General features: G+C 36.9%; 1 protein-coding gene across 5 annotated transcripts in view; it reads left to right on the forward strand.

The window, feature by feature from the left end:
* LOC116463412 (intraflagellar transport protein 80 homolog) overlaps window positions 1-25,932 on the forward strand; it is a 149,233-nt gene that overhangs the window by 77,255 nt on the left and 46,046 nt on the right. For 4 of the 5 annotated variants that reach the window (XM_058434613.1, XM_058434612.1, XM_058434614.1 and 1 more), the window contains 2 exons: window positions 12,165-12,344; window positions 24,138-24,256. In XM_058434613.1, coding sequence (XP_058290596.1) covers window positions 12,165-12,344; window positions 24,138-24,256 — 299 coding nt within the window. The remainder of the gene's footprint in view (window positions 1-12,164; window positions 12,345-24,137; window positions 24,257-25,932) is intronic. The other variant, XM_058434615.1, reaches the window with a different exon arrangement.

The raw sequence follows: 25,932 nt of genomic DNA on the forward strand, positions 1-25,932 counted from the left end.
TGGCAAAACCCCGTCTCTACTAAAAATACAAAAATTAGCCGGGTGTGGTGATGGGTGCCTGTAGTCCCAGCTACTCGGGAGACTGAGGCAGGAGAACCTGGGAGGCAAAGGTTGCAGTGAGCCAAGATTCTGCCACCGCACTCAAGCCTGGGTGACAGAGCAAGACTCCGTCTCAAAAAAAAAAAAAAAAAAAAAGAAAAGAAAAAAAGAATTGGGATTTTTCTGCCGAACCGAGTTTGACATCAGCCTGCAAAACATAGTGAAACTCTATCTCAAAAAAAAAAAAAAAAAAAGATGATTTTTTTTTTTGGCTAATTAAAGGAGATCCTGGGGTAAGACTGGTGAGGGTAAGTAGAAATCCGATAGTTCGTGGATTTGAATGGAAAGTATTAGAGTTTGTTTTTTATGTTGAAAAAATTACCTATTTCTTTCCACTAAAAGGACCTAGAAAAGCAATGATCAACTCAGTAATAGTATCCAAGCACTTGTGGGCATTCTTTAAATAATATTTTCCACATTTTTATAAAATGAACCAGAGCTCACTGAGAATTCGCCGTGTAAGTCAGGAAATCTAAAATATGAATATGGACATTTTATCATACTAGAAAACAAGGAAAATGTCTTAAAAAAAAAAGCTATGAGAGTCTGTCAAGGAGACTAAAAAAAAAAAACAAAACAAAAAACCCAACTTGAAAGAGATCTCACAGGCTAAAAGTGAGCCAATTTGAGCTGGGCACAGTGGCCCACGCCTGTAATCTCAGCACTTTGGGATGCCGAGGCGGGCAGATCACAAGGTCAGGAGTTCAAGACCAGCCTGGCTAATATGGTGAAACCCCGTCTCTACTAAAAATACAAAAATCAGCTGGGCATCCTGGCAGGCACCTGTAGTCCCAGCTACTCTGGAGGCTGAGGCAGGAGAATTGCTTGAACCTGGGAGGCGGAGGTTGCAGTGAGCTGAGATCGTGCCACTGCACTCCAGCCTGGGCAACAGAGCAAGACTGTGTCTCAAAAAAAAAAAGTGAGCCAATTTGAGCATCATATTTATTGAAACACATCAAATGTGTTTATACCAACTGGTATAACAAACCCCTATTTACCCATTACTCAACTTCCAACAATTATCAACTAATAACATATCTCATCTGTACCACCACCCACTTAAGCAAATCCCTAGCATCCTATCATTCTGTCACTAAATATTTTAGTATATATCACTGAAAGCACAAAGTCTGTTAACCTAACCTCAATACCATTATTAAATCTGAAAACAATTAACAGTAATTTTTAAATATCGTCAAGTATCTAGTCACTATTCAAATTTATATTTTTGAAAAGTGATATGATCATGTACCACATAATAACATTTTGGTCAGTGACAGACTGCATATATGACAGTGGTCCCATAAGATTATAATGGAGTTGAAAAATTCCTATTGCCTAGTGATGTCATAGCCATCCTAGTATCATAGTACAGCATATTACTTATGTGTTTGTGTTGATGCTGGTGTAAACATACCACTGCGCTGTCAGCCATATAAAAGTACAGTATGTACAATTATGTACAGTACATAATACTTGATAGTGATAATAGATGACTGCGTTACTGGTTTATATATTTCTTATACTATTCTTTTTATTGTTATTTTAGTGAGTACTCCAATTTTAAAAAGAAGTTAACTATAATACAGCCTCACATAGGTCCTTCAGGAAGTATTGCAGAAGAAGACATTGTTATCATAAGAGATGACAGCTTCATGTATGCTGTTGCCCCTGAAGACCTTCCAGTGGGACAAGATGTAGAGATGGAAGACAGTGATATTGATGATTCTGACCCTGCATAGGCCTAGGCTAATGTGTGTGTTTATATCTTAGTTTTTAAGAAGAAAGTTTAAAAAGTAAAAAACAAAACAAAAAATTTTAAAGATAGAAAAAAACATAAAGAATAAGGATATAAAGAAAATATATTTGTACAGCTGTCACAACGTGTTTTATTTTAAGCTTAGTGTTACTACAAGAGTCAAAAAGTTTAAAAAATTAAGAGGTTTATAAAGGAAAAAAGTTATAGTAAGCTGAAGTTAATTTGTTATTGAAGAAAGAAAAATATTTTTTAATAACTTTAGTAGCCTAAGTATACAGTGTTTATAAAATTGATAGTAGTATGCAGTAGTGTTTCAGGCCTTCACATTAACCCACCGTTCACTTCCTGACTCACCCAGAACAACTTCCAAGCCTGCAAGCTCCATTCATGTAAGTGTCATATACAGTTATACCATTTTTTATGTTTTAATGATGTATTTTATTATACCTTTTTTGTGTTTAGGTATGTTTAGGTACACTACTATCGTTGTGTGACTGTTTCCTTTAGTATTCAGTACAGTAAGGTGCTTGATAGGTTTGTGGCCTAGGAGCAATAGGCTATACCATATAGTCTAGATGCTATATTATCTATATTTGTATAAGTACACACTATGATGTTCACATGATGAAATCACCTAATAGCCCATTTCTCAGAATGCATCCCCTTCATTAAGCAACACATGATGGCAACTAACTGGAAATAATCAAGAATTTATCCTGCCTTTGATATATATACCCCAGGGTAACCAAATAGGTGATGAGAAGATACTTCTTTTTCTAAAACTATTGCAGTTAGTAAGTGAAGAAAAGATTAGAAGATTACCTATTTTGCAACCCTACTGAATTAGTAGATGCAGGCAATGATCGTCGTTTACTAAAAGCTTAAGAAGAGAGGCAACAGACATTAATTGCTTCCTACTGGAAGTACATGTCATAACTCTTATTTATGTAATGCTGTCCCAGCATCCATTTTGTTGTCTTGTCCCTGACTTTTGACCCACCTATTTTGAGATAGTCTCCATCTAGTTAGCATTTTATCTTCTAGATAGATAAGGCCCCATATCCCAAACTGTTTGATCACCTACTTTTAAGTGTTAGGAACCTAATAATGTAATCCCCAAGTTCCCGTGCTTATCCTTGTGCTCCCTTCAAACAACCCCACTACGGGTTGCCAGGGGAAACCCACCTAGGTAACACTCTGCACACCAATAAAAGCCTCCACGCAAAGGTTTCACCCTCTCTCTCTTGCTCCCCATCTGCTGGTTGAGCATTCATGTTCTTGATGACACCCCACACCTTCCCATTGTCTCTGCCTTCTCGCTTAGATCTATGAGGAATAAACCTAATCTTTCTACTATTCCAGTCTGAATGTTCCTCACTGTGCCACACAAAACCTAGCTTAAATACCTCACTTAACAAATTACAACAGTATACAACATCACCTATGAAGTTTTCTTGCCAAAAATATGGAACCTGAGTCTGATCAAGACTCTAAATCTAACTACTAATTTACAGGACATAAAGGGGACAGAGGGAATGTTAAATAACACCATGAGAACGCAGAAGCCAAAATCCAGACTGGGAAATTTTATAGGACATATGACCCAGTTTCTTCAACAACCACAAAATTACAAGAGGAGGCCAGGCGTGGTGGCTTATGCCTGTAATCCTAGCACTTTGGGAGGCCAAAGCGGGAGGATCACTTGAGCTCAAGAGTTCAAGAGCAGCCTGGGCAACATAGACCTTATCTCTACTAAAAATAAAAATAAAAATCCCAATGTCTTGGCATGCACCTGTGGTTCCAGCTACTCAGGATGCTGAGGTGGGAGGATCACTTGAGCCCGGAGATTGAGGCTGGAGTAAGCTATTATTGCATCACTGTACTCCAGCATGGATGACAGACCAAGACATTGTCTCAAAAAAAAAAAAAAAAAAAAATTACAAGAGTAAAAAGATGTGGAAAGAGAACATAAAGATCTTACCCATCAAACATAGTGGTTGTACCTTATTTGCATCTTGATTGAAACAAACTGGAAACAAACTGGAAAAAAAAATGACAATTGGGAAATTTTGAACAGTGACTTAATGAGGTATTGAGGTTGGGTTTAAAAAGTCTGTCTTTTTAGTGATACATAGTCGTTCTTCCTTGTCTGTGGTTTTGCTTTCATGATTTTTCAGTTACCTATGGTCAACCATGATCTGAAAATATTAAAGGGAAATTCTAGAAAAAAGAATGCGTAAGTTTTATATTGCACACTGTTCTGAGCAGCATGATGAAATCTCAAGCTATCCTACTTTGTTTTCCCAGGACATGAATCATCCCTTTGTCCAGCATATCCACTCTGTACACTACCCACCTGTAAGTTACTTAGTAGCTGGCTTAGTTATCAGATCAACTGTCACAGTATTTCAGGGCTTGTGTTCAATTAACCTTTCATTTTCTTAATAATGGCCCCAAAGCACAAAAGTAGGGATGCTAGCAATTCAGTGTGCCAAAGAGAAGCCATAAAGTGCTTCCTTTAAGTGAAAAGGTGAAAGTTCTCAATTAGAAAAAGATAGTAGGCTGTGGTTGCTAACATCTATAGTAAAAATGAATCTTCTATCCATCAAATTGTGAAGGAGGAAAAATAAATCTGTTCGTAGTGTTATATAGATAGTACAGTGCTATCTGTGGTTTCAGGCCTCCACTGGGGGTCTTGGAACCTATCCCTGTGGACAAGAAGGGACTACTGTATACTGAAATATTTATTGATGAAATGATATGTTAGGGATTTGCTTCAAATAATCTGGGCCATGGAGAAGTGGATGGTGGTACGGAGGAGATGAGAATTAGCCATTAGTTGATAATTGTTGGAAACTGGGTAACAGGTAAATAGAGGTCTATTATGCCAGTCATTCTCAAAGTGTGGTCATTGGCGCAGTAGCTTCAGGACCTTGGAGCTTGTTAGAAATGCAAATTTTTTGACCCCAGCCCACATCTACTAAATCAGACACGCTGGGGTCGGGCCCAGGAATCCATTTTAACAATCCTAGGTAACTCTGATGCACACTAAAGTTTGAAAACCACTGCTTTGTATTATTATTCCTACTTAAGTTTATGTTTGAAATTCAAAGAAATAAAAAGTGCAAAAGAAAAATTAGGTTATGAATATAAGAAGCCAAATATACACACACCTAGAAGAAGCTGGTTTAGAGGCTAAGGTTGTATAATTGTCTTAATAGTTAGCAGATGAGTTGGTAAGGTACTGTCAGAGAGCCAGCTGCTGCTGATAAACCAAATTACAAATTTTGCTCTTCTCTTGAAACAATGGCTCTTTATTAAAATCACCTAGAGGACTTTTAAACACACATCCAGACCTACCCCCAGGAGAGTCTGGATTTAATTGGTTGGATCAGAGCCAGAGTTTTGGTTGTTCTTTTGTTTTAAAGTTTCTAAGATGATAATAATGTGCAGCTAGCATTGATAACAAGTATCCTAACTTTATGTGCATAAGAATTATCTCAAGAGCTTGTTAAAAGCTTCCTGTCTCTCCTCTCCAGAGATTCAGATTCAATAGCTTCGGGTAGGGTCCATGAATTTACATTTCTGATAAGCTCACACATGATACAGATGCTGCTGGCTTGCACACTATGAGTAACATCTTAAAGTGAGAGATAGTCTGGTCAAAGAAAGAGATAAGTAAGATAAGTAACAGTGTAGGGGAGAAAAAGTATGTCTCTTCTTCCCATCTTGGGTTCATGGATGAGGACCCTATAACGAAAGACAGATTAACAAGAAAAAAAAAAGCATACAATTTTATTTAATGCAAACTTTACATAACATGGAAGCCTTCAGAAATGAAGACCCCCCCCCAAGAAACAGGGAAACCTGTGTATTTTTATGCTTAGGTTTTATTACAAATGAATAGTCATGCAAAAGTATGATTGGACAAAGAGGTTATGATCTAATGCTAATAAACTGGGGGAAATTTAGCAAAGCCTTTCTGTTCAGATTCTTCTTTGCATCCCTGTGTCTTTAGAGATAAGGATGTTCCTTTCCTCCTGGTACGGGGAAGGTACCTCTCCCTTGATGGACTGACTTCCCTCGGGAGAGTGGTGAAAGAAGGTTAGAGAATGACGTTCCTGCTTCTGCTGTGTTCTCTATGTTGATGTGCCGTATTTTGGAGGTAGTGTGTTCTGAGCCCCATCAAGAGGAATATTTAAAATTCATCTACCAGGGTTCTCACTGCCACTACCACTAAATTACACCCAGGGCAGCTGTCTCATTCCCTTTTAGATGGTAGTAATACAAATGTGAATCAAGTATCTCGTAGCATATTTAGGGAAGAAAAGAGAATTAGAGTGTTAAAAAAATCTCTTTAAAAGCACAGATGACAAATAGATCTTTTTTATTTACCAATAAAAATTATTCAATTTACTGATTGGAAAAATACAACCCTGTCTCCCCAATTTTATTTTAACTTTTAAGTTCAGGGGTACACATGCAGGATGTGCAGGTTTGTTACATAGATACATGTATGTCATGGGAGTTTGTTGTACAGATTATTTCATCACCCAGGTATTAAGCCTAGTATCCACTAGTTATTTTTCCTGATCCTGTCCTCCCTCCCACCCTCCACCCTCCAGTAGGACCCAGTGTGCATTGTTCCCCCCATGTGTCCATGTATTCTCATCATTTATCTCCCACTTATGAGTGAGAGCATGTGGTATTTGGTTTTCTGCTCCTGTGTTTGTTTGCTAAGGATAATATCCCTCCAACTCCATGTCCCTGCGAAGGACATGATCTCGTTCCTTTTTATGGCTACATAGTATTCCATGGCATATATGTACCACATTTTCTTTATCCAGCCTGTATCGATAGGAATTTAGGTTGATTCCATTTCTTTGTTATTGTACTGTAATGAACATATGGCTGCATGTGTCTTTATAATAGAACAATTTATATTCCTTTGGGTATATACCCAGTAATGGGATCGCTGGGCCAAATAATAGTTCTGTTTTTAGCTCTTTGAGGAATTGCCATACTATCTTCCACAATGAACTAATTTACACTCCCACCAACAGTGTAAAAGCATTCCTTTTTCTCCACAACCTCACCAGCATCCGTTATTTTTTGACCTTTTTTTTTTTTTTGGAGATGGAGTCTCCCTCTGTCACCCAGGCTGGAGTGCACTGGCACAATCTCTGCTCATTGCAACCTCCGCCTCATGGGTTCAAGTGATTCTCCTGCCTCAGCCTCCCAAGTAGCTGGGATTATAGGCACTTGCCACCATGCCTGGCTAATTTTTGTATTTTCATTAGGGACAGGGTTTCACTATGTTTGCCAGGCTGGTCTTGAACTCCTGACCTCAAGTGATCCACCCGTCTCAGCCTCCCGAAGTGCTGGGATTACAGGTGTGAGCTACTGCACTCGGCCTGACTTTTTAGTAATAGCCATTCTGACTGGTGTGAGATGGTATCTCACTGTGGTTTTGATTTGCATTTCTGCAATGATTAGTGATGTTGAGCTTGCTTTCATATGACTGTTGGCCACATATGTCTTCTTTTGAGAAGACATCTTTTCATGTCCTTTGCCCACTTTTTAATGGGGTTGTTTATTTTCTTGTAAACTTGTTTAAGTTCCTAATAGATGCTGTATATTAGACCTTTGTCAGATGCATAGTTTGCAAAAATTTTCTCCCATTCTGTAGGTTATCTCTTTACCCTGTTGATGGTTTCTTTTGCTATGCAGAAGTTCTTTAGTTTAATTAGATCCCATTTATCAATTTTTGTTTTTGTTGCAATTGCTTTTGGCATCTTCATCCTGAAATCTGTACCCATGCCTGTGTCCTGAGTGGTATTGCCTAGGTTTTCTTCTAGGGTTTTTGTAGTTTTGTGTTTTACATTTGTGTTTAATCCATCTTGAGTTAATGTTTGTGTATGGTTTAAGGAAGGGGTCCAGTTTCACTTTCCTGCATATGGCTAACCATTTATTAAATTTATTTATTAAATAGGGAATCCTTTCCTCATTGCTTGTTTTGTCAGGTTTGTTGAAGATCAGATAGTTGTAGGTGTGCAGTCTTATTTCTGGGTTCTCTATTCTGTTCCATTGGACTTTGTGTCTGTTCTTGTACCAGTACCTTGCCGTTTTGGTTATTGTAGCCCTGTTAGTACAGTTTGAAGTCAGGTAGTATAATGCCTCCAGCTTTGTTCTTTTTGCTTAGGATTGTCTTGGCTGTTCAGGCTCTTTTTTGGCTCCATATGAATTTTAAAATAGTTTTTTTCTAGTTCTGTGAAGAATATCAGTGGTAGTTTAATGGGAATAGCATTGAATCTATACATTGCTTTGGGTAGTATGGCCATTTTCACGATATTGATTCTTCCTGTCCATGAGCATGGAATGTTTTTCCATTTGTTTGTGTCCTCTCTGCTTTCTTTGAGCAGTGGTTTGTAGTTCTCCTTGTAGAGGTTCTTCATTTCCCTTGTTAGCTGTATTCCTAGGTATTTTATTCTTTTTGTGACAGTTGTGAATGGGAGTTCATTCATGATTTGGCTCTCTGCTTGTCTGTTGTTGGTGTATAGGAATGCTAGTGATTTTTGCACATTGATTTTGTATCCTGAGACTTTGCTGAAGTTGATTATCAGCTTAAGAAGCTTTTGGGCTGAGATGATAGGGTTTTCTAGATATATAATGGGATCATGTCATCTGCAAACAGGGATAGTGTGACTTCCTCTCTTCCTATCTGAGTACCCTTATTTTTTTTTTCCTTGCCTGATTACTCTGGCCAGAACTTCCAATACTGTATTGAATAGGAGTGGTGAGAGAGGGCATCCTTGTCCTGTGCCCGTTTTCAAGGTGAATGCTTCCAGCTTTTGCCTTTTCAGTGTGATACTGGCTGTAAATTTGTCATATATGGCTCTTATTTTGAGGTATTCTTTCAATACCTAGTTTATTGAGAGTTTTTAACATGAAGGATGTTGAATTTTATCGGAAGCCTTTTCTGCATCTGTTGAGATAATCGTGTGGTTTTTGTCTTTATTTCTGTTTATGTAATGAATCACATTTATTGATTCATGTATGTTGAATCAGCCTTGTATCTGGGGATGAAGCCTGCTTGATCATGGTGGAATAAGCTTTTTGATGTGCTACTGGATTCACTTTGCCAGTATTTTGTTGAGGATTATTGCATTGATGTTCATCAAAGATTCTGGCCTGAAGTTTTCTTTTTTTGTTGTATCTCTGCCAGGTTTTGGTATCAGGATGATGCAGACCTCATAGAATGAGTTAGGGAGGAGTGCCTCCTTTTCAATTTTTTGGAATAGTTGCAGTATGTCTCTCCAATTTTAGTAACTATTAAAGACTTATTCTCTGCTGATTAGGTTTTGATTATATTGTTTTATTACTAGAGTAATCTAAAACAGAGAGAAATAATTTTAATTTATTTTTTAATCTTTTATTTTGAGTTCAGGGGTACATGTGCAGGTTTGTTATATAGGTAACCTTGTATCATGGGGGTTTGTTATCATTAATGGGTACTGGGCTTAATACCTGGGTGATGAAATTTTAATTTTTAATGCTTACATTTAAAATAATTTTTAAATTGTAAATTTAAAAATTTTTAATGTAAGAATTTAATTTAACTTTACTATCACAATATTGTTATACAGGTTGAGCATTCCTAATCTGAAAAATTCAAAAGCCAAAATACTCCAAAATCCAAAGCTTTTTGAGCACCAACATGATGCCACATGTAGAAAATTCCAACACTTGACCTCATGTGACAGGTCACAACCAAACACTTACAAAACTTTGTTTCATGCACAAAATTATAAGAAATATATATAAAATTACCTTTATGCTATGTGTATAACATATATATGAAACATAAATGAATTTCATGTTTAGATTTGGGTCTCATTCTCAAGATATCTTCTTATGTATATGCAAATATTTCAAAATCTGAAGAAATTTAAAATTTGCTTCTGGCTCCCAAGCATTTCAGGTAAAGGATGCTCAATCTTATTCCCTGAGATGTGTTTTCAGGGATAAGTTGCATGTTGCAGATTTTATTTTTGTTGGTTCATGTGGACTGTAAAGGAAATCAGTTGAATATAGGATGATGATATACTATTATCTAAACATTTCATTTTCTCCTCTTAGGATCATGCATCTGTAAGTTCTTAGATAAATATTTCTGTTTAATTTTAGTAAGACATTTCTTTCTGGCTGATTCGGTTCTTCCAGTGTTTTAAAACCATACTTTAAATTTGGTAGTCCTCCCTTTTTCACAGTTTCTCTTTCTGTGAGTTCAGTTACCCTTTGTCAACTGCAGTCCGAAATGGAAATTTCCAGAAATAGAGACTACATTCACATAACTTTTACTATGGTATATTTTTATAATTGTTCTATTGTATTATTAGACATTGTTAATCTCTTACTTTCCCTAATTTATAAATTAAACTTTAACATAGGTATATATATATATATAGAAAAAAACATAGGATGCATAGGGTTTAGTACCATGCATAGTTTCAGGCTAATGGAAATTTCCAGAAATAGAGACCACATTCACATAACTTTTACTATGGTATATTTTTACAATTGTTCTATTGTATTATTAGACATTGTTAATCTCTTACTTTCCCTAATTTATAAATTAAACTTTAACATAGGTATATATATATATAGAAAAAAACATAGGATGCATAGGGTTTAGTACCATGCATCGTTTCAGGCTTCCACTGGGGATCCTGGGACTTATCCCCATGGTTAAGGAAGGACTGTTACATGAATGTATGGTTTTAAAATAGAAATTAAACTAAGAGCTCTGTTTCTTCTACACCATGAGGATAGACTAGATTTAGGAAGAGAGAGAGATATGCCATAAGCCTATATATTAATAAATCAAGTCTCATTTGTCATTATCAACCACTTTTAATCTTTATGTAAAATAGTATTCATGTAATGTTTCATAATTCTTGTTTGTCAAACACAAATGAATTAATTTCATTTTATCGCCCAAAGCAGGTTATTAGTATCTTTGAAGTTCCCAGTCTTCTACAGTTATTTTCAAAAGATGACTTCAAATATTATATGTATTCTTTTTTAAATTGATTCTTCTTAATTTTCGAAAAGGAAGTTTCTAGTATTTTCATACTGCTGATGAAGCAAAGGTTATGGTTTGTTCATTATCTTCTCCTTGATGACTTTATTATTAGGCCTTTAATGAAGCCATTAAATCAACAGTTAGTGGCTCCAAAGTTGGAGGGTGGGGAGAATTGTAAAAGAGTGTCAGTGAGTGGTCGAAGAGCCTTTCAGTATTTTTATGTTATGTATGAACTTTCATTAGGAATTTTAAAGTCTTGTTTTGTAATAGCATCAATTAGTAAATCTTTATATTTTTCCATTCTCCTAGATTTGTTGTCAGAGTGAGCCTGTAGCTAATAATGAGTATTTCTGGAAAAAAATAATGTAAAACAAACAAACAAAATATATATATGTATATATATCCAGCCAAGAGCAACAACAACAAAATCAAGACTGTGATTATACGCTGTAAGGCTGGAAGAATGGAAAGAGAATATGTATATAAGTTTAGTCAAATTAATCATCCTAGCAAATAACATATGTTGCATCTGAAAAATGAAACAAGTGCATATAATACCATGTATTAAAAAGTTTGTTTTTTTCTTATGTCTTATTTATATACACACACACAAGAATCTCTTTTGTCCTATTTAATGCTTATTGATATCTCTAGATAACTTTCTCAAACAGATAGATAGGTTCTAGGAGAGGTCATACTTAACTGCAGTCTGTTAAAAAAAAAAGATAAGAAATAGATCCAGTTTCATGTAATTTCATGATTTAAGATGTGTGTCAGAGCTATTTTAGTTACATTGTGTGTTGAGTTTCAATTTTTTTGTGACATTCTTAAAATATTGTAATGAGAAATTCTTTTAGATGTAGAGACTATATATTAGGAATGAATAGTAAGATGTCTTTGTTTTTTCTACAGAATCTTTGTGTTTACCTATTAAGTATTATTACTTAAAAGGAATAGTAAACATTGAGATGATGTGGGTTTTTTACAGTTCTTGAGATATTTTATACACTGTTTTATCATGATGTTCTACTGTGGACTTTAACAATTACATCTGTATTTTCCGTTCAGTACACTATAATTTTATTAAGAAAAATACTTTAATAATTTCAGAATAGACAGTCTTTTAAAAATGATCTTAATATGTTGTCATGTGCCTGATTTAAAACGTCCTAAAAATTTTTTTTCAATAAGTCCATTTTTTTCTTGTTTTTTCTCCCCCAGTGGTCATATGCATTAGAAAAACCCAACACTGGCAGCATATTTAATATTGCATGGTCTATTGATGGCACTCAGATTGCTGGAGCCTGTGGAAATGGACATGTTGTTTTTGCACATGTGGTGGAACAACATTGGGAGTGGAAAAATTTTCAAGTAACATTAACTAAAAGAAGGGCCATGCAGGTATGATTATGTTCCAAGGTTAATTAAACCTGCTTCTTTTCATATTAGTTAACTGTACAGAATATGGAATTATCTTCATTAATTATATTTAGTCAAGCTTATAAAAATTCAGTCACATTAGAAATATTTTAACTATTCCATTAGTCACTTTCTCTGACGTAAAAACCTTTCACAGATATAGAACCTGAATGCCCAAAGCTACTTCAGTTATGCTTTAGGACAAATATAGTGAAATTGGAAACATTGAGGAAATATGTGGATTCAGTGAGGGAAGGAGAGAAAAAGCTGTAACAAATAGTAGCATGTTGGATTTGACTCCTGGATCTGAATCCAAGGCAGGCCTAATCTGCCAGTTACTGACAGGGTTAATTGTTTTACTTATTTGTAATTGGATGAACTTATTTAACCTGATTTTTTTAAAATTTTATTTTAAGAATTACCTAAGGAGAGTCAAAATGGGAAAATGGTATAGGAAGTTCTTATTGGGAATTAGGAAGTGTAGGGGAAGAAAAATATCTCTACCCATCCTAGGCTCATGACTGAGGTCCCTACAACAAAAGATATGTTAATAAGAAAACAGCATATAAATTGATTTAATGTAAGTTTTACATGACGCTGGAGCCTTCCTGAGGAAATGCAGACCTGAAGAAACAGTTAAGCCTGTGTGCTTTTATGCTACATTTGATGAAGAGTAGACAGTTGTGGCGATACACAATAGGGCAAAAAAGGTATGATCTAGTGGTAATAAGCTGGGGGAAATTTAGCAAGACCTGTGTGTTTAGATTCTTCTCTGTGTCCCTGTGTCTTCAGAAATAAGGATATAACTTTCCTCTGGGTATAGGGAGGGCACCTCTCACATGAGAGTCTTATGACCTGCTTCAGGAAAAGGTCAGAAAATCCTTTCTAGGTTTTATGACCTGTGTTAGGGAAGAAGAGTAGGGGAAGGTCAGACTGACCTCCTGCTGCTCTTGTTTTATCAAATTCCTTTAGCTTAAAATACTCAGTATGCCATAGTGCCATATTTTGGTATAGTGTATCCTCAGTCCCATCAGAAGAAAATTTTGAAGTGAAATATTTTGTAGATTAATACAAGAAGGTTGGGATGTGGCAATGGAAGTGGGGAGAAATGTTTTACAGGTCAAAGGACATCAGTGGGAGGGCACAAGTATCCTCATGGCTCATCTTTGTCTCTCCTTCAGAGCCTCTAGCCCAGTGCCTTGCCCTTAATATATTAATAATTAGTTGAAGAAAGGTACAAGAAGATCAAAGTACAATGTGCCAATGCAAATCCTCTGAAAAAGAAGGATTCGACCTTCCTCTTCTTCCTTTTGCCTGTATCAATTGCCTCTATCTTCAGTATTCATAATTCATATTATTACTATAAAAATTTAGAAGCATGGGCAGGTCTATTCAAATATTCTGTTAGCCCACATATCCAGATTTTAAAATTTGGATAATATTGTCACTAGATTACTAATAATTAGGTATAGTATACTTTTTCTTCATTCTGTTTATTTATTTTAAAATTGTAAAACTTTTTATTTAGATAATTTAAAACACACACAGACTAGTATATTGAATCCCCATGTACTCATCACCTGGCCCCAATAATCACCAATTCATGCTTAAGCCTGCTCAGTCCATGTCCTGTCTACTTTCCTTGTTCCCCAAATTCAGACATTGTATTTCATTTATAAATATTTTAGTATATATAACTAAAAGATAAGGACTCTGTTTTAATATAACCACACTAACATTATCATATCATATAATAATAATAATAATAATTTCTTAACATTATCAAATATCCACAAAGTGTTTAACTGTCCAGTTGTTTCCTATATGCCACAAAACTTTGTTGGAATCAGGATCCAGTTTTACATATTGTAATGGCTGATGTATCTTTGAAGTCTCTTTCAGTCTGTAGAGTCCCCTTCTATCTCTGTTTCCTGCCCTGCAGTTTGTTTGTTGAAGAACCAAGTTATCTGTCTGGTAGAGTTTCTCAGTCTGGACTGGGCTGATTGTATCTCCATCATGTGATTTGACATGTCCCTCTATCTTCTGTGTTTCCTTTAAGAAGGATTTAGGATCCACATGATGGTTTAATGTATATTTCTTCTAATTAACCTGGGATCTAAACCATTATAATATTCTGTATATGACATAGAATCCATTGTGAGTTCTAATCAACTAATTGGGGTATAATATTATATTTATAGCTAATATAGTAGTGCTAAAATAAGTTTTAGCCTTAATTACAGAAATGCCCCAACATGAGACTATATCTAGAAAGAGGAGTTCTTCTTTCATAATAAAAAGGAATTATCCTAGTGATGAGAAGATTTTTATGTGAAATAAGATGAACCGTGGAAATGCTTAAATGGCTTATCTAATCTAAATTATCTTTGTGTTTAAAATAATATTTATAAATAATTTTTAAAGTTTTAAACTAGAACATTATTTTGATTTTTTAAAAGAAGTTTTACTTTCTCCATGATTATAAAACATTTGACTGCATTTTTGCTAAGTTAGGCCTATTCACTGTTTCTTTTTAGAATGATTTTATTCACTCATTCAATGGATATCTATTGAGTGATCCCTACTTGCCAGGCATTGGGCTAAGTAATGAGGAATACAGTAGTGAACAAGACAGATTTGGTCCTTGTTTTTATGGACCCTCTAGATTATTACCTTGAAAATGTTTTTTCATAAATTCAGCTGTAATTGATTTAAAGTGAAAAATGAAGGAAAAAAAGGAAATTTATTGATTCTTGTGAAGTTAAGAGACAGACTGACTTAGAGGCATTATTGGTTCAGAGGCTTAAATAATGCCAAGAGGACCTCATCTCTTTCTCTTCCTCAACTCTTCTTTTCTTTGTAATTGTCTTAGTTTTCAGAAAGGCTCTATTTTGTGGCCTTGGTAGTTCCAGGTTGACATTCTACCAACTTCAAGTTCAGCGGAAAGAGTGCTTTTTTTCCCCTAGTAATTCCAGGAGAAATCTCAGCCTTGGATTTCATATGCTGAGCCTGAGTCAAGTGTATTTAGTCAGGGAGAGGCAGGGGAAAATGAGTCAATCCCATCTAGCCAGTCACTGAGAATAGTGGAAGGAATGGTTTCCTAAAGGAAAATCAATGTATATTTATGAGAAAAGATGTCATTTGATTCTGGGCAGACAAAAAATGATAGATAGATATATGCTATAGTCTATCCTTGAGCTGTTTAGCAGCTATACTGTGTTAGTTACTTATTGCTGCATAATGAATAACCGTAGACATAGTGGCTTAAACAGCAACAATTATTATCTCTCATTTTCTGTGAGTCAGGAATCCAGCCATGGCTTAACTGGGTCCCCTGTTTCACAGTCTCACAAGGCTGCAAACAAGGTGTTGGCCAGGACTTTAGTTTTATGTGAAGGCTCAACTGGGGAAAGATTTGCTTTCAAGCTCGCTGACATGATGGTTGGCAAGATTCAGTTCATCAGTGTCATTTGCACCTGTGGGCCTCAGTTTTTTCTTGACTATTGACTGGAGGTCTCCTTCAGTTCTTTGTATGTGGCCTCTTCATAGGGCAGCTCACAACTTGATGGTTTGCTTTAGCAGAGCAAGCAAGAAGGGCCAGAGAGAGTGCAAGCAAGACATAAGTCACAGTTTTTTATAACCCAAGCTCAGAAGTGACATCTCATCACTTTTGCCATATTCCATTTACTAGAAGCAAGCTATTAGGTCCAAACCACATTAAATGGAGAGATTTGCACAAGGGTTTGAATACTAGGAGGCAGGGATCATTGGGAGTCACCTTACAAGCTTCCTTTATTCATATATATGGATACATATTCAACCTACTCTTATACATATGATTCAGAAATATACTACTTTATCATGCAGCTATTTCATAAGTAATTGAAAACAAACCCATCCCCTTTCTAAAAAAAGATAACCTAGACTCTATGGTTATTGCATCCAGCTCCAACTCTCTGGTTTGGAAAACTATACATAAATATATATTTTGATTCTTCTCCCCTCCCCTCCCACTTTCCATATTCCCAGTTTACAATGGCAAAGGGAAAAGAGGGTGGCTGCAATGAAAACAATTTGGAAAAGGGGAGAAAGGAAAACAGCACACAGTGATTACCCATTTATAGCTAAAATCCATCTGGTGAGTGTGAAAGGAAAATAAAAATCTTGAGACCCTAAACTCATTATGTCAAAGGGAAAGGATAAGCTTGACAACTGAGTCATGCAAAACTGTCTCCCATTTTGTTCCTAAGCAGATAGCTGCAAAGATAGAAGAGCACATACCTCTCCAGAGGGCTTCCCTTACAATATGCTCACAAGTAAATTCCCTGTAGGCCCCAAGATCTTTACCCTAAAAGAGAGTTCTGTTGAATTTCACCCTGACAATGTAAATTAACAGCTTATCTTCACAGGTATGGGAGAAAGACAAGACTAGAAGTCATCCCTCTGCTCATCAGAGACAATGCATATCTCACTGCTTCATCTACTCTGTGTTTATCTTATGTAAAAATTCAGATTCACTGCAGGGGGAATACATAGTTGACTATGCCTGTACCTCTTTTCACTTGCAACATGTGGATTCAGTGAGCTGTAATCTAAGCCTCACAAGAATGTGACCATACCCTCCCTCCTCTTTCTTTCTTTCTCTCTTTCTCTTTCTCTCTCTCTTTTTTCCTCCCTCCCTCCCTCCCTCTCTTCCTTCCTTCCTTCTTTTTTCCCCTCCGGCCCACTTTTTTTCCCTTTAAGTATTGAAGCTCTTCAAACCCTTTTTGGAAAAAGCATGGATCACAGATGTTCCTGTGATTTTGTGTTCCTTTTTCCTGGGCACATCCCCAACCTTGGCAAAATAAACCTATAAATTGATTGAGGCTCGCCTCCAGTCATTTTCTTTGGTTTTACACCAAGAATATCCTGAGAACTCTCTTAGCAACAAAGTAGTTGCTTGGTCAGTTTGTTAACTCTAGTTTGCCTTTCTGGGAAGATCTCTGGACATTTGGGAGGATTCCCTTTCTGGGGGCTGTACTTTTTAACAGCCCACTTTTGTTGCAAGGTGGAGTCACAGGATTTCAGTGAGACTAAACAATCACAATTGTTTTTGTTTGCCCAATTTAGAATTTTACAGTTTCCATGGAGGCTTCTTCGGCTTTTGGTTTATCCGTGTTTCATTAACTCAGAAACCAGAGGTCACTGAGTCATGATTGTTAAATCTACACCTTGACCTGCTGGTGCTGTTTTCCTACAGTAGACTTATTTACCCTACCATCTCAGTAGCGTCTAGTGAAAAAGTTTCAAGTTTCTTTTTTTTTTTTTTTTTTTCAAGACGGAGTCTCGCTCTGTCGCCCAGGCCGGAGTGCAGTGGCGCAATCTCGGCTCACTGCAAGCTCCGCCTCCCGGGTTCACGCCATTCACCTGCCCTAGCCTCTCTGAGTAGCTGGGACTACAGGTGCCCGCTGCTATGCCCGGCTAATTTTTTTGTATTTTTAGTAGAGACGGAGTTTCACCGTGGTCTCGATTTCCTGACCTTGTGATCCGCCCGCCTCGGCCTCCCAAAGTGCTGGGATTACAAGCGTGAGCCACCGCGCCCGGCCGTGAAAAAGTTTCTTAATCTGCCTCTTGCCTCCAGGAAGCAGCCCAGTGGATAATTCTTTCCAAAAGAGATCCTTGATGTCTTTGTTAGAAGGAAGTGCCTAGGAGGGAAAGCATGCAGGTACAAAGGGTGAGGCATTTCTAGTGTCCCAAAGTTACCTTTGTTTTTTTCCTGCCACTCTAACTTTAGGATGGGGCATAAATTTGGCTTTTAATAGTCATCAAAGTTCAAAAGTGTCTAATTCTTAGAGGACATTTTATGTCTTGTAAAAATAAGAGCTAGTAATAGAGTAATTTTGAAGATGAAATGAGATAATATATGTAAAACAAAAATAAATGATAGCTATTGCTATGATTATGATTATAGCTATGTATAGGATTAAATGAGTGTTTTGCAAATGTGCAAACAGATTGTTTAGACTTATGTCAATCTGAGGAGTCTAAATATTGTGATCATATAGAAGAATTGGTGATGCAAATATCAGGAAATTAATCCTGGAGTTGCCCTGAGTTGAACAGAGTAATAGGTGTATTTTAAAATTCAGCACAGAGGCCGGGCGCGATGACTCACAACTATAATCCCAGCACTTTGGGAGGCCGAGGTGGGTGGATCACAAGGTCAGGAGTTAAGACCAGCCTGGCCAACATAGTGAAACCCTGTCTCTACTAAAAATACAGAAAATTAGCCAGGCGTGGTGGCTTGTGCCTGTAGTCCCAGCTACTCAGAAGGCTGAGGTAGGAGAATCGCTTGAACCCTGGAGGTGGAGGTTGCAGTGGGCCTAGATCACGCCACTGCACTCCAGCCTGGGTGACAGAACAAGACTCTGTCTCAAATAAAAAAAAAAAAAAATTCAGCACAGAACATTTCTGATGTGGAATTTGCCATAGTTTTGAAACTATAACAGCAATTACTAGAGTGCCTTTAGTTTTGTTATTATGGCTAGGATGCTTTATTCTGTTTTGGTTCAAGTGTACCAGATTCACAAAAAGGGACATTCCTCCATGTGAGGCTTTAGGCAAATATGGATCTTAAGAAATCTATCTATAATTTTAATAATGTTAGAGGCCTATACAATTGTATTTTTAAATGTTGAATTTTCTTAAACCTGTTTGTTTAGGAAAGTTTGCAGGCAGTTTGACTAGATAGCATGTTGCTATAAAGAAACTAACATATAACTTCCCTTTAAAAATTTTATATCATTCTATTAGCTTTAAACTGTTTCTGGAAGATGGCATTTTGGATCTTAAAAAAAAAAATCTCTGAGAGCTCAGACTTCTTGTGAAAATGGTGTTAATTCATACATGGAAGAAAGAGACATACTTTTGGCACCAAAAGATTTAAATATATATATATATATACATATATATATATGTGTGTATATATATATATATGACTCATCTGGACTCAAAAACAAGATAAAGATCTCTGTGGACCAGAAACAGAACAAAAATGCAGTGTGGAGTCTCAGACCTACTTCAGGTCCAGAAGCAGGCAGGGAAAGGCAGTGAGGAAAGTTGCTCCTGCTGGCTAAGGAAACTGAAAGTATTATACTTGAAGTGAGACAAGGGACTAGATCCAAGTGTCTGTTTGAAATCAGAGCCTGGGGGTCTATGAGGTAGCTCCTTTCTCTCCATCCTGCAAGGAGACCTAAAAAATCTACAGCCACCTGCTACATGGGGCTTCATATGTGTAGTTGTAGGCCTAAGAAATTTGAAGACACCACCTGCAGTCAGCTGCCTGCTCAATTCCAGAGGGCACCATTCACATAGACCCAGAGTTGTGCAGTACACAACCTGCAGTCATATAGCTGTGGCCTTGCAGACAAAGCTCAGCCATTTCACTAAGAACATTCTTATTGTAATTAGCAGCTGACTACTGGCCGGGCGCGGTAGCTCATGCCTGTAATCCCAGCACTTTGGGAGGCCAAGGCGGGCGGATCACGAGGTCAGGAGATCGAGGCCATCCTGGCTAACACGGTGAAACCCTGTGTCTACGAAAAATACAAAAAAATTAGCCGGGTGTGGTGGCGGGCGCCTGTAGTCCCAGCTACTCAGGAGGCTGAGGCGGAAGAGTCCCGGCTTGAACCTGGGAGGCGGAGGTTGCAGTGAGCCGCATATCACGCCATTGCACTCCTGCCCAGGAGACAGTGCGAGACTCCATCTTAAAACAGACAAACAAAAAACAACACCTGACTACTGAGAGCAGTGTTTTTCCTCCAGCCTTCTCAAGTAGAGGTGTTTTTCTTTGATGCGCTGCGTATCACTGGATCTGGTTAGATGTCTTCCTTACTCCTGCTGATTCTAGACCACTACAACCTTCTCCTCCCTAAAAAACTCTTGCTCTTTTGAAACACTTGTCATCAGACTACGCCCCTCTTTACAGTCATTCCTCCTACTTCTTGAAGAGGTGAGCAAAAATATTCGTGTCTTTTTCTTCGTCACTAGTTCTGGAATTGTTTTAAGTTCTTTTTAAACGGTCAGAAAGATAAGAACTATTTTCATTTTAACATTACCATAGTAACATTCACATTTCCCTAGTCTTTTCCTAACGTCTTTCTATAGTAACAGATCACATTTCTCCAATTATTTTCTAAATATATTTTTCTAGTTGGTTTGTTTTTATCAGGAAATAAAGCCCCACATTGCATGTAATTCATCTCTTAAGTCTTTTTAAATCTGAAACAACTTATTATTATTTATTTACTTACAATTTATTTGTTAAAGGAACCAGGTTATTCTGTTGAATTTCCCATATTCTGTATTTGACTGATTCCATCTTTGTGGTATGATTACATTTATTTATTTATTTTTATTTACTTATTTATGTATTTATTTTTTCAGGACATGCCCTCACTTTATCACCCAGGCTGGAGTGCAGTGGCACAGTCACGGCTCGTGGTAGTCTGGACTTCCCAAGCTCAAACGATCCTCCCACTTCAGCCTCCCGAGTTGCTGGGACCACAGGCGTCTGCCACCACGCCTAGCTAATTTTTTTTGTTTGTTTTTTGTAGAGACAGGGTCTCATCTTGCCTGGGCTGGTTTCGAACTCTGCCCACCTCAGCCACCCAAAGTGCTAGGAATAAAGACATAAGCCACCACGCCCAGCCTTGGTTACAATTAATATGTTCATTTATCCTGTGTTTCCTCTAGACTGGTTATTGGGTTTAGAGCCTTAGGTGATGCTGTGCACTTCCTGTTGCATCACATCAGGAGGCGCATATGTCTGCTTGTCTCTCTTTTACTGATATTAAGATTTGATCAGTGTGTTCAGGTATTATAAATCTGATTCATCTATCATATAGTTTCACACTGGGTTTTGTACCTTAATGTTTTTAGCTGCCATTAATGATAGTTGTTTAGATCTATTTTTCACTGGGGGTTGTGAAATAGTAACATTGTAATTCTGTCATTCCTTCCACATTTATTAGCTAGAATTCTCCTATAAAAGACTTTGTTTGCCTCCTCAACCATTAGGTTACCCTGTGGGGAGTGGTAACAAATGCTGAATTATTTTCCTGTTTGCCAGTTTTCAAGTAATAAGTTGGTTTCCTAGCATGCCCAGTAAATTTCTTTTTTCTTGTCATTGATGTTATCATGATAAACTTGTAGATTTTAACATTTTCTGTATGTTTCAACCCATCGTGGTTATTTTCTTTAATGCTCAAACTGTCTCATCTTTGGCCAGTTGGCTCCTATGTTCTTTTGACTGATTTCAATAGCTTCCTTGCTTTCTGGTGTGACAAGATGTTTCAGGCTTCTTTTGTACATTTCCCATCTAGACTTGGAATCAACCATTTTTCCATGAAGGCCTTGCTCCTTTTGGAGGGAAATGTTATTTATAGACCACAATCAGATCTGTAAATAACATGTGTTCATTGCTACTGATTTGATCATTACTTCTAGACAAAAATTTTTTTTCGTTTTTCTTTTTACTTGAGTCTACACTGGGAAGAAATGTTTTTGTTTTTGACCGATAAAAATACATCACGAGTTTATGCTGAGGTTTCTGATTTAAATTTGAGATTATAGAGTTTTACTCTTGATTTTTTAAGAGCAACTCTCTCTGACCAGAAAATTTTGGTTCCTAAAAGCATTATATCCCAAAATATAGTTTGAAAATAACAATAGTATTATTCTAATAATATGTTACTGAATACTGTTTAAGATTTCTTGTTTTTTTTTAAATGTGAGCAAATCCATATATGTTCATATTCTTCCCTTTCTTAGATAAAAGGTATCATACTATACACGCTGTTCTGCAACTTGCATTTTTTTTTTTTTTTTTTTTTTTTTTGAGATGTAGTCTCGCTCTGTCGCCCAGGCTGGAGTGCAGTGGCGCGATCTCAGCTCACTGCAAGCTCCACCTCCCGGGTTCATGCCATTCTTCTGCCTCAGCCTCCCGAGTAGCTGGGACTACAGGGGCCTGCCACCACGCCCGGCTAATTTTTTGTATTTTTAGTAGAGACAGGGTTTCACCGTGTTAGCCAGGATGGTCTCTATCTGACCTTGTGATCCGCCTGCCTTGGCCTCCCAAAGTGCTAGGATGACAGGCGTGAGCCACCACACCTGGCGCATTTTTTCACTTTACTACATCTCATGGGCATCTATAGATCTTCCTTATTCCTTTTTATAGCTGTATAATATTCCCCTGTGTGACTATATCATAGTTTATACAACCTGTCCCTTATCAATAGACGTTTAGGCTATTTCCAGTCTTTTGCTATTACTAATAGTGCTGTAGTGATAGTCTGTGCATATGTTATTTTATAGTTTTGCTTATAGAACTCTAGAAATGAGATTGCTGGGTCAATATTTTGGTGGAGATGGGAGTTAGAGAGCAGATGGTAAAAAAAATAACATACCTGTTTATTCTGTTTGTGCTGCTGTAACAAAATACCATAATCTGGGTAGCTTATAAAAAACAGAAGTTTATTTCTCACAGTTTTGGAAGCTGGGAGTCCAAGATCAAGGTGCCAGCAGATTTAGTGTCTGGCAAGGGCCCACTTTCTAATTCATATATGGTGCCTTCTTGCTGTGTCCATGCTTGGTGGAATGGGCAAGGCAGCTCTCTGGGTCCTCTTTTATAAGAGCACCAATCCCATTCATAAGGGCTCACAACCTTCCAAAGGCTCTACCTGCTAATACTGTCATATTGGTGATTAGGTTTCAAAATAGGAATTTTTAAGACACAAACATTTAGATCATGGCAGTGCCTGGTAGGCATAAGTACTTCTTTGAAGTACTTATAAGAAGTTTGATTTACCTTCCTATTTTTCTTTCCATACTTTTCATTGTTCATTAATATTATAATTATCACATTATATTTAGAAAAATGGTAACGTTTTGAGGAGAACTTAAAGTAATACTAATTTCTAGGTATAATTACTTTTTTTTGCCTATATTTTTCTCCTTTTAACTATACTGCCATTCCCATTCTGTTATTGACCAGAGATTAGGTAAATTTAACTTGCTCAACATTTTTCTTAATTTCTTGCAGTTTGTTCATCAACTTCAAGATTTTTTTCCAATACTGCCAAATATTAAAATCCTTGCAAAATAGTCTGTTACAAATTTTATGATAAATCTGACTGTCATAAGCAAATCTCTCTTTGTTAGTTGCTGCTTGGCTTTTTTAGACACTGTCTTTGTGTTTTTGCATATGGAAATACCTTTCCCCACTCCCTGCAGCTTGGCTTCTTCACCATGCAATTGGTTTGTTTACCAATACCTCCTACCCGACTTTTGATTTTTAAAGCAATTCTGTCTCTTCTTTTAGAATGTATATTTTAAAGTAAAATCTAACACCAAAAAGAGATATTCTTACCATTTTGGGTAGAAATCACATAGAATCTTTCCAACTTCGATATGCCACCCTCCTTTGACTATATCGCAGTGTTGGAATATTTTTTATATCACTCCATTGCTACATCATTAAGTTTGGCTTGCAAGTTAGAAATCTCTGTAGGTCTTTTTCTTCTTATTTCTTAGAGATTTTCTGTATCTATACTTTGTCAGTTGGTTTTTTACTATTAGGTATGCTATCTTATGCCTAGTTTCTATTAAATTCTTTTTTATATGATTAGATAATCAGTAGTGCATTTAATTTTTTGTGTTTCAAAATCTTGCTAACTTATCTAAATAAAATTTGGATATGTTATAATGTTTATTGGTATTTTATTTTTCTTTGTTTAGGTTCGTAATGTTCTTAATGATGCAGTGGATTTACTGGAATTCCGTGATAGAGTCATTAAAGCATCTTTCAACTATGCACACTTAGTTGTTTCAACGTCTCTTCAATGTTACGTGTTCTCGTAAGCATCTTGCATTTCTTAAAAATTCAGGGTTTTGTCTGTCTGTGCTGAGGAGTTTATTTTCAGGATTTCACATCAGCGTGGTTTGGTTTAAGCTTAACTTTCTCAAAACCTCAGCTATCCTGAATTTCAAACCAGGAAGTGAGAGAAAGTGAACTTACAGCAGTGAAAATAGATCTAACGAGGTTTGTACATCAACAGTTAATAGACAAGCGAGACGCAATGGCTCATGCTTGTAACCCCAGCACTTTTGGAGACCAAAGCAGGAGGATTGCTTGAGAGCAGAGGCTTGAGACCAGCATAAGCAACACAGTGAGACCCCATCTCTAGAAAACATTTTTTGAATTAGCTGGGTGTGGAGGTGCGCACCTGTGGTCCTAGCTTCTCAGGAGGCTGGGACTAGAGGATTGCTTGAGCCCAGGAGGTCTAGGGTGCAGTGAGCTGTGATCCTACCACTGCACTCCAGCCTGGATGACAGAGTGAGACCCTGTCTCAAATAATAAATAATGGCTTTATTAAACAGTTGGCTTACAAAATTCTTGAAAATTTAATAACTAGTACAGGCTGGCTCTAGCATACTACCGGTTAATTCCTCAACTATCCAGAAAACTCACATAACCACTATAATACTTTCAAGAATTAGAAATAGTTAAGGATTTTTAAAAAATTTTGTCCTTATATTTATAACATTATGTAGTTATAGTTTAGTCATTGAATATAAAATTGAGGATGGAGACTATATGTGTCTCATTCACCACTGTATGCCTAGCACCTAGCACAGTGCCCAACATGTTGTGGGTACCTAATAAATACTTTTGAATGAATAAATGAATTAAAATATATAAAGTATAGCATCATCTTGGTATCCAAGTCTAGTAGTACACAACACAAAGGTATTTAACTTAATTAACAACTGCTACAACTATATATTTTAAAATTCCCACTCATTATGTGTAAACCTGCTACTAATCAGAATCTGCAGTTTGTGACGAATAGCCAAATCTGGAGTAATGAACTAGAAGAAACAGAGGCAAGTGGATAAAGAAATAAGCAATTTAATTTTATGTGAGTTTTTTTTTTTTCCCTTACATGAGAGTGAAAGAGGAACAGTAAGAATTTGGGAAGATTCAAAAAAGATACTAAGCTAAGCAGTTGAGATGTGGGGAAGGGATTATAGAATGTGAGAAAATCATATAATCACTTTAATGTAGATAGATGTTTGAATAATTAATTTTCATGGGGTGGGGGAAAACAGAGATCTTTTCAGTTCAGTGTTTGTTTGAAGAAAGGTAAGGCTCTTAATTTCCCCATAATAACTTCCCCATTATTCTACTAGTTATAGTGGCAAGGATATAATGTTTGAATCTGTAGGATTGGTATCATTAGGTGTTACATGTATTGGAGAAGTTGCCTTTAAAAATACCCAAAGTTGGGCTGGGCACGGTGGCTCACACCTGTAATCCCAGCACTTTGGGAGGCTGAGGCGGGCGGATCACGAGGTCAGGAGATCGAGACCATCCTGGCTAACACGGTGAAACCCTGTCTCTACTAAAAAAATACAAAAAATTAGCTGGGTGCGGTGGCGGGCGCCTGTAGTCCCAGCTACTCGGGAGGCTGAGGCAGGAGAATGGCGTGAACCCAGGAGGTGGAGCTTGCAGTGAGCCGAGATCGCACCA

Source organism: Hylobates moloch, unplaced genomic scaffold (genome assembly GCF_009828535.3).
Source record: "Hylobates moloch isolate HMO894 unplaced genomic scaffold, HMol_V3 SCAFFOLD_35, whole genome shotgun sequence".
Taxonomy (NCBI): Eukaryota; Metazoa; Chordata; class Mammalia; order Primates; family Hylobatidae; genus Hylobates; species Hylobates moloch.